At 29.9% G+C, this 10429-nt stretch overlaps 1 protein-coding gene and 1 long non-coding RNA gene across 2 annotated transcripts; both read left to right on the plus strand.

Moving 5' to 3' along the window:
* Window positions 1-2944: 2944 nt before the first annotated feature.
* On the plus strand, window positions 2945-6284 carry BNAA09G30900D (the record flags this gene model as incomplete). The annotated part of the gene is made up of 1 exon (XM_048740994.1): window positions 2945-6284. A coding segment is annotated over one exon (912 nt), but the record flags the coding sequence as incomplete, so codon positions are not given.
* Window positions 6285-8599: 2315 nt separating this feature from the next.
* On the plus strand, window positions 8600-9526 carry LOC125578399. The gene is made up of 2 exons (XR_007316501.1): window positions 8600-8761; window positions 8855-9526. It is a non-coding gene; the product is annotated as an uncharacterized LOC125578399 (long non-coding RNA).
* The last annotated feature ends 903 nt before the right edge of the window (window positions 9527-10429 follow it).

A 10429-nucleotide genomic window follows, 5' to 3' on the forward strand; every position in this document is an offset into this window, starting at 1 on the left:
CTTTCTTTGTGTTTTAGACTTTGGATGATTATGTTATTAAAAATATTTATGACAACAGGGACATATGGGTACAGTTTCTTCGCCAAACATCAATAATTTTTGTATGACGTTGACATTTATCTATACGGTATAATAATTGGAAAAAACTCTACCATAATTTTTTTTATTAAAATAGAAGCATAAAACAATAAATATTCGCATAGTTTGGATGAACTCAGTTAAAATACAATAACCAGACAAAAAATATGTAGGTGAAACATGATCGTACATAAATTAAAGTAAAAAAACAAAAAAAAATTAGCTTTCTAGCATAAATCAAAACTAAACACTGCTCTCTTTTATACCATTTTAAGTATCATATTATAAATTTAACCAAATGCAACGATACTAAGATCCAATCTCCTTACTTTCTAAAAAAAGTGATCCCATATAAAATTTATAATTCACACATATAATTAACCAAATAACAGAACTAAAATAAAAACAAATATCATCGAAATAATTAACGAATATAATCAAACATGTTTATTAGAAAAAATATGTTTATTAAAAATAACAATATGGTCTCAGAATTCTATAATTTATTTTGTATCCCTATCTCATAATTTTATTCATTTATTCTATACTAATTTTTAAATGCTTTATAAATTAATATAAATAATATAAATAGTTTTTATTATAGCTTCCCGCCCGTAGGGCGGACCAACCCTAGTAAATTTATAAAACTTCGTTACCATGCACTGTGAAAGTTAAAAAAATAGTTAAAGGTCTTATATATATCCATAACCCCAAAAAGAAGGAAATAAGGATTTACAGCAGGCGAGAGAGGCACGGCCGACTTGGTTATACATCCTAATCTTAATTCCTCCGACTTCTCCTAATGTTAAGCATTAATTTCTTTCCTTTATTTTTGAAATTCCAATTATCATTTCTTGATTATCTTTCCTTAAACGATTAAAAATCAAATTAATTGATAGTATATATCTTATCGAGATTCCGTTTCGACGAATTAAATTCTCTTCTGTTTCGTTCTGGGACCGTGTATAAGAGACAAAAGTTCGCGTAACGTTCATCCTTCAACCTCAGATAAGAAAACTCCTTTGCTTATGCATGGATACAGCCTACAGGTAAGTAATTACTCGATTTATTTCTTTGAAATTATTGTATCTTCTTAGTCATGTTTTTTTTTTCATTTTAATCTTCACATTCAGTCTGTTTCATGTTTGATCATTATTTTATTTGATTGATGATATATGACGATTCGTTTGAAAACTGATTAGGGTGTGTTTGGTAAGATTTTTTATATCAATCTCTCTTTTTTTTTAATGTCAATCTCAATGATTCGTTTTTATTTTAGAAACCTTAATTCCTATAAACAACGTAGGAACATTCGTGAGTTTGGTTTCACCTCTTTGCAAGAAATCTAAGTATTGTAAATAGCGTAAGTATTTTTATCAAAAAAAAACATTGGTGAGTTTTTTTCTTCATTTCTTGAACTTGGGAAGATAGTTGCAAAAAGTTTTTTAAAAAATTATGGGAAAATATATTCGTCGGAAGTCGGCTTTGTTTTTCTTTAGGGAATAAAGCTACGCGTAGTTAATTTGTTCGATTTGACCAATGTGTTTATGATTTTTTATTTAACTCAAATTATAAACGTGTAGCTTTTTCTGCTTTTATTATAACGTTTATAAAACTTTGGCACCAGATTTTGGCTGTTTTAGCTTCTCATTTTTTAACGTTTATTAGTATTTTTAAACAATTTTTTTTGTCAATAGACGTTTTGAAGATCATAACTATTAGTTCTTACTATTGATCATATATTTCCACTTCTTGTTTAAATTACTTTATTTCCTTAAATAAAGTTTAGAATGTTTTTGTGTGTTTGTTATAAACTTATTCTGATATTTCAATTTGATTTGCCAAAATAACTTGGTAACCCATTATATCATTAATAGTTATAGGTTAACTTTATGTAGTTATACTTGTTATTTTGTGGTTAAAAATATCTTATTTGCTGCATCATCTTTGTGATCTTATAAAGTAATTCTTTATAATTCCAAAAAAAAATCACTATTCACAATGAATAGTTTTTCCTTCTTAATCCTCTCCATTTCTTTTTTTTTTTAAAGAAATATAGAACAAAAACATTACTTGTTAAATTTGATAAGGAATCAGCATTCTTTTTCATTCATGCACTTATACGTTTATTTCCTATTTGTTCATCATGTTCCCGAAAAAGTCACCAGTCGGAACCTTAGACCTTTAGCAAGCTACAAATGTATGATTATATATCATCAGTTGTGCAGAAAATTCTTAAAACTTCATTTAAAAATAATAATATTATAACTGCAAAGAGAATTTTGACGATCTTCATTAGTCAGTGAGATATAGCTACATTGTTTCTAAAACATAGTTTACATTTAAATAAATAATGTATAGATGAATTATAATCGTTGAGTGATATATAGTGGCATATAGTTTTAGTTATGCTATTTTGAAGAAATTATCAGTTTTGTATCTTCTTATAAATTGTTTATAAAAGAAAAGTTTCAAAATAGACTATATATTAATATGTTGTATACATTTTGGACATTTACTCATTTGTTAACCGAAGAATTTGATTCATTGGATAGAAAAAAGGTGTGGATGGATATAGAATTTCTAAGAAACCTCCAGAAGCTTTATGGATTAGGACACTGGTTTTATAATTTGGTGATGATGACATATTCTCTGGAGAACAGATTTCTTTGGGTCTAATATATACATTTCATTATTTTTCCAATTGACAGGAAAAAAACATTGAATGTCACAGATTCTCAATAATATCTCAGAGACCATCCCTTCGATGATGTCACAACCTTCACATAGCTGTCTTCCTATTTAAAACCTCTCCATGCAACTCTAGCAACCCATTTAATAAAATAAAAACAAAACCCACCAAAAAAGTCATTTTGTTTGGGTTTTGTATTTTATTTATTTTATTTCTTCCTCCTCCAACTCATCCTCATACATGGCTTCCACTTCTTCATCTGATCAGTCTCTTTCCATCAATTCCCATCTAACCTCACCTTTATTGACGTCATCCATGCTTTCACGCACGTCATCTTCTTCCTCCGCCGTCGGAGACTATATAGGGACAGAGAGCTGCTTTGACGTCCTCTCCGCCGATGAAGAAAACGACGTTGTCTCCCCGCAGGAGCCTTTGAACCGGTTTCGTTATGGAGGAAGGAGGAGAGAGGAAAGAGAAGCCAGAGCGGCGGCGGCGCGTGAGTTTCCTCCGTCGATACCGTTGCTTGCTCAGACGGAGAATCTTCTCCCGCACATGCCGTGGGTTCTGAAGCGTGTGGTGACGAGCGACGGGAGGCTTATCCTTAGAGAAGAGAAGGTTCGTCATCACGAGTATTTCCGTGCGCATAGATCCAATGGCCGTCTCACTCTCCACCTTGTTCCTCTTGACGACGACGTTTTCGAACTTCCTCAAGAGCCCTCTCATTACCCACCTGATGATGTTGAAGAGCATGATCATGATGATGATGATCACGAGTGTAATGGTGATGATGTTGATGATCATCACGAGGTGAGAGATGGTCTGGCGGATAATGTTGACAAGAGTGTTATTATTACTGTCCGTGATGATGAGGATGGTGTTGTCCGCAATTACGATGATGGTAAGGACAATGTGCATGGTGGTAGTGAAGAAGAATATAGGAGAGCGACATTAGCGGCGGTGGTGGAGGAGACGGCGGTGGAGAGCGGAGGGATGGTTGGAGGAGGTGGAGGATCGCCAAGAGGAAAGTGTTTGAAGTCATGTTTTGTTGGTATAAGACCTCAAGAGATCAGACCAGTCCTCAGTTGATTAATTATTGTTAATTAGTCTTTTTTTGCGGAAAACAAATATTACTGTCGCAGAAAGTTTAAAGAAACAACCGGCTTAGATTAGAGTATGAATTTGAGAGGGTTTTCTCAAAAAATAATTAATTTGTTTCGTGTTTTGTAATTTTCAGAGTGTAATCTATCTTCTTTGAGGATTTTGTAGGTTATTTAAACATCTTTTTAGTGGGTTAATAGTTTTGTCGGCACGTGAGTGATGTTCTTTTTGTAAGTTTGAGTTTATCTGGCCGGGTGGATAGTGAATACTATGAGAAAGAGATACACTTGTAAGAGAAAATATTTCAAATTCGAATCGTAATCTCCTTTAGAGGATATTAAGGATACTAGATCCTTTCTCCGCGCTATGCGCGGATAATATATTTAAATTTTTTATATTTATCATTTTTATTTGTATGTGAATTTTGGTATATTAAATTATATATAACTAATTTTTAACTTTGATTTTTTATATATTTTTAGTTTGAAGTAAGTATTTATATTATATGGAACACAATTAACTAATAAAATATGAAGAATCAAGTCTGAGATTTTAGAGTTATGTAAAAAAAAAAGAATTATGTATAGAACATAAATTATCTTAGTTTAAAAGATCGGAATCTCATCTCGAGTAAATTCACGAAAAGAAAACGTACTCCAATAATCTACTTAAAATATAAAACCCCTTTTTCAAAAAAAAAGTGTACTTAATAATATTTTTTTATGTGTAATAGTTGAAACTAACAATTGAATATCAATCTAGAATCTCATTTTAATAAATCTAATGGTAAAATGTTAATTGTAATAAAAAAAATTTAATTTTGTAATATTACATGAATTAGAAGTCTTTAAAATCTAAATCTATTTTATTAACATAATATATTTTTTATTCATTTATTATTTTGACGTTACAAAATATTGCTTTAGTTTTATTTGTATATTAATTTTTTAATAATTTAGTTTCTTTTTAAGTAATTTTAAAATTATCAAGAATATAATATATTTAAAATTATTTATTTAAATTTATCCAAATATTATGTCTCATTTTTATGTGTGTTTGCGTTGAGCATATTTAATTTGTAGTTTGTATATTTAATAACACCTTGTTGCGTGCCGTTCTATGGTTTTAATAAATGTGTTGTCATTTCATTTTTATTACTACTAACATGTTTTTTAGTGATCAGTGATAATGTATTTTTAATGTTATGTGTTATATTTTATTGTATATTTTCTAACTCTTCATGCTGACACTTTTTTTAGAATCATTTTAATTAGATAATAGGTTTAAAGATGTAAATAAAATTGTGTATGTTGTAAATTTAGACTTTTTAGTGTAACTGAGCACTATCAATTATGGAAATTATATTATGATTTTATTTTACTAAATCTTTCTTTATGTGTATATTTTTTGTTTTATTTTGTATTTTTACAATTTTATTGCCTTATTCTTTGATTGCAGAAATTTGTTAGTTCCAATTTTTGTTTCATATACCTTAAAAGTCTTAGGTTGATTTTTGTTTGTTTTCTTTTTCCAATTACAATTACAATGTACAGTTTGATGATGTATAAACATTAGAGAAGTAGCTTTACACATAGCCTAATTGCTCACTATATGTGGCTTTACAAAATTAGCTCACACATAGCTTTACACCAAAAAGAACCAAAAGAGTGTACATAAAAAGTGAAGTCAGCGATTAGCGAAAAACCTGAACCAGAATTCCATTAAGAAACTCATTATAGCCGTAATAAGAACCAATATCAGCCTTAACTGAACACATAAAAATAATATCAAGCAATAAAACAAAGGCTAGTTCCTTAGAAAGAATCTTTAAAAGAAACAAAACTTGAAAAAAAATTTCTCACTCTCTTTTATACTCGTTTGCAACTTGCAAGATAGGAAGATCTGGTGGCCCACTTGACTCTTCTTCAAGTTCCTGGAAAAATAGATCAATAACAATGATAAGACACCTAAACTTATAATGCTCCATTGATCTTTTCAACATAAACCAACCAACAATTGCAAAATAAAAATGTTAAAAAAGGAATGAATTTGATTTGTAAAATTCCAAAAGATTGAACCTTTTTGGTTGGTAGACGAAACTCGTCAGGTTGTTCCTTTATGTTCATATGTAGTTCATCTTTTGCATCTTGCTCCTGCCTTTTACGTTCTTCATCAATAGCTTTACTTTTACCAGATCCTGTCATTGCGAGATCAGATCCATCAGAGTCAGAATCAGAATCCAAAGGTTCCTCTTCATCATCGCTACCATCGAGAAAGTCTTCGGCCAATGGCTCTGTGTCCTCCTCCTCGTGAAATTAAGAGAGAAGACGAAGTGGTAGAGAAGAAGAGCTTCGTAACTTCCGCGTATTGAGATTGTTAGGTTTCTAGATTTAGGTAAATGAAAAACAAAGCCCAAATGAAACCAAATAAACCCACACACCTAAGCCCAGATGTATTGAAACCCAAAACAAAAATAAAATGTTATGATTGGTTGATTATTTTTGATGAGGTGGATAGCCTAATTACTCACTATATGTGGCTTTTAGTATAGTATAGATATTCGAAAGATATAATGCAAAAAAAAAAGGAAGAGAAACATTACAGCTAATATTCGCTATACCATATAGTGCAAACAGCTAATATTGTTTTCATTTTTTTGGAGAAAATTGATTTTGAATTGGCTTCAAATGTATCGATCTTCTTCTATGAGAATCTATCTATCACTTCAAAAAATAATCTTAGTTTATAGGGTGTTCAATCCGGATATCAGTTTGTTTTTTTCTTTGTTTTTCGGTATTTCGGTTAGTAAAATACAACTACCATTCTAAATCCATATTTAATTCGGTTCGATTTATATACTGTTGATTTTAGATTTTTTTTGGTTTTATACCAAAAAGACATAATTATTTAATTTGGGATCATATTATATGATTTTAGAGTCATGTTGTCAACGCATTTATTTATTAAAAAATATTATATGTTAAATAAAAGAAAGAAACAAAACCGCTTCTACCATCTAATAAAATAATCAAATCAAAGTTCAAAATTCTGAAAAAAAAAACAGAAACAGCAAAGAAATTTTTTTCTATTTTTCCATATTTACTGTTTATCAAAGTCATGTTGCTTCGATTGAACACGAAACTCTTTTCGTTTATAGATAAGAAAAAAAGTTGTGAAGAATTTCTACTAATTGTTGTACATCAAATTTATAATCTTTACTTCAATTTAATCAATGCTAAAATAAGGCAAAAATATATTAAAAAAAAAACTAAAACAATAAGAAGCCTCAGTTGCGATGAATTGTTACTTAATTATAGTTCAAGTTTTTTACAAATTAGGGCTTCTTTATTACTGTAAAAAATCTAGTAATAGTTATTAAAAAAATAATAGTTTATATAACAAATTGATTTTCATTCGTCGTTATAAAGTATATACATATTTACATGTTTCTACTTTTGACCGGTTTTGTTCGGTTTATTCGGTTTAATCGGGTTATAAACCAAATTATATCCAAATCCTATGGTTTTTATAAAATCACATCCATTCGGTTTGTATGGTATTACCAAAACCAAACCATATTGTCTATTTCAATTCGGTTCGGTTCGGTATAGTTCGGTTTCGAGAAAGAAATAAGAGTACATATTTTTTATTTTCTTACAAATAAATGAAATAAGAGTACACTAGATCTCGACCTGTGCAACCGCGCAGGTTTTTGTTTTCATTTATTTTTATATAAATATTTTGTTTTTAATTCTAAATATATTATAATATATATGTGTCTATCAATTTTTAAAGCATAATAAGTTTACTGTATATTTTTTCATTGAATAGATTGTTTCAAACTTTCACATGTATTTGTATTTTCTTCTATATATATATTTTTGGATTATTATTTCATTATTAAAATCGTAACTATATATATAAAGATTAGTAAAATATTTTTTTATTATCATATTCAAAGATATTGTAACATTTCACAAATTTAGAATTTTTAAAAAAATTAAACTTTTCGCTTCATAGATTTATATTATCGAGTAAATAATTAAACATTTTGTTTTTGTTTAATTTTAAAAATAAACTATATAGTTTAAAAAAAATTTCATTGGTTTAAGGTTAATCATTGTTAGATAATATGATTTTTGTTATTTAAAAACAAATCTTTATAATTTTAAAAGTTAACACGACAAATATTTAAATATTTAACATATGGAGGTATAGTATTAAAATATTAAATTATATATATATATATAATTTATATTATCTATAAATCCAATATATCATCTATTGTTTAAATCCAATTATTGATAGCCCAATAAAAATTTCTGGTAGACCCAAATTTAAATGATAAAATTAGAGATTAAATGTAACATGACTTTCTAAGAATATGTTTATTATGTCCATTTTTTTTAAATCATACATGAATCAAGGTTGTGATTTTTGTTTTAATATATAAGATATTTTTTTGTCAACTAATATATAAGATATCTATATAGTAAATAAATGTACTGTAATTTTTTAAAAAATATCGAAAAGAGAAGCCAATGAGGGAGAATAAAAGGTACGGAGAAAAATGCAAGTACAGCTAAGTTAGAAAGATAAAGAGTTTCCCGATGAAGAAGAAGACTGATGTTTAAGACAGTCTTCTGTTCTGTCTTTTATTCAGTTCCTCATCATTGGTCTTTCCCACCACCTGATCTCTTGTCTTCTTTTCATCCCCGGTTTTCTCTATTTAACCGGTCTTCCTCACTCTATAATCCTCTCATCAAATCTATATATATATAAAAATGTTTGCCTCCCTCCTGGTGATGCCACATCAGATTCCAGCTAGATAAGTAGTCTCATGTAAACGTGACACGTGGCATAAGAGTCGATCCGCTGTGTTTCATTAAACGTGTATGTAATCTTTTTGGGCTTATGTTTTATTTGGGCTTTGTGTTACCTAAGATAAAAGGGAAGCCGACTTTGTTAATCAACTCCTCATAACAGCTGTCGTCTCTCCTTCCACCGCCTTAACTTGGCCGAGTAACTGCTGTCGGTAACGCATTTCAGTGAATTCACCCCATTAAAGTTGGATTATTTGGCTTCACTTTCAAGCTAAGTTGCTATATATATAATGGCCCTCTTATGTGGATGAAACTCAAAGTCTTTTGCATCTACTTATCACACGATATCTCCCTCCATCTCTTTCTACATGTTAAATCGTTTTAACTATGCTGATTTACAGGATACAAGGCTGGGAGCCATAACCATGGACTCCATCAGATCTGACTCCATCAGACAGATGTACCGAGCATCTCCCGGTTTCAGTGACTCTTGCGTGGCTCAACAATGGCGGCAGTGAAGATGGTAGATTCTTGCTTGGCTCAACGGCGGCGGCTGGAGCATGGTGAATCAAGAGTAGTTAGAGCTGAAGGACGGGTTTGCTTGAAGCGCCGACGGTACGATGACAAAACTGGATCTCGGTGGAACACCAATCACCAATGGAGACGTCACCGGAATAATATATATTTATGCATCTGAAGGACGGGTTTGCTTTACATTTTTTTGTTTTAAATGCGGATTCGTTTTGATATGTGTTTGAATATACCGAGTAATAATTCACTAACCTCGATTATGTAATTATAATGATTTATGCGGAGGGTGTGATTTGAGGCGTAATTATCGTATAAATTTAATTCCTGATTAACCGGGATTGTCTTTTAAAAAAAAAATGGTATGCTGTTTATGTAAATATGATATATTGACGCGTATGCCTTATTTAAAATGACAATTCTTATCATTCGCAAAAGTCCAATGTCTGTAAAATAAATTTATTTTATCAGCCAAAATCTAGAATATCTAATATCATTCGATGTCAGTCGAAGACTTTGGTTAGCAAACTCAATGAGGTTGTAACCTATCCAATGAATATTTTAGTTAGGTCATCTATTTTATTTTGTATGAGTTATTAGTAGTCCTAATGTCAGTATTGTTTGTCTTGAGACACAAGTCATAAGTACTTGGATACTTATGCATAAATCTTAAATTATACAAAATAATACCTATTGTAATCTTTATCATCCTAAAGGAATGATGCACCTCAAAATTTCAGCAACAAGAAACTATGCAAAAGGTAATTACATGTACGCAGTACTTAAGCTCCTCGCAGGTGACCATGCTGGAAGGATGAATCGTTTAGACCTTCACAGATGAAAAACTCCTATGTTACATTTCAACTATACAAACTCCAAAGGCGAGAATAACATGACACCCAAACAACATAAACGAAAGATGCACCTATGCTTCCTATGAAATTCAACCAGTTAATTATTATTTTTGGATCAAATTTCAACCAGTTATTTATTATCTTCAATCATTTAGTTACAACATATGTTAACGTACATAACTAATAAAATATATTATTAGTATACTTCTATTAATATTAAAATCAAAATCTACACATCAACCAATTGATTGATATCTGATAATATGAACAATACAACTTTAGGTTATTAAACATCATATCTCAACTTCAAAGAGCCACTTTCCCCATCACACATAATCTCATTCATCCATAATTAG

The sequence above is a fragment of the Brassica napus genome, chromosome A9, assembly GCF_020379485.1.
Source record: "Brassica napus cultivar Da-Ae chromosome A9, Da-Ae, whole genome shotgun sequence".
In the NCBI taxonomy this organism is placed as follows: domain Eukaryota; kingdom Viridiplantae; phylum Streptophyta; class Magnoliopsida; order Brassicales; family Brassicaceae; genus Brassica; species Brassica napus.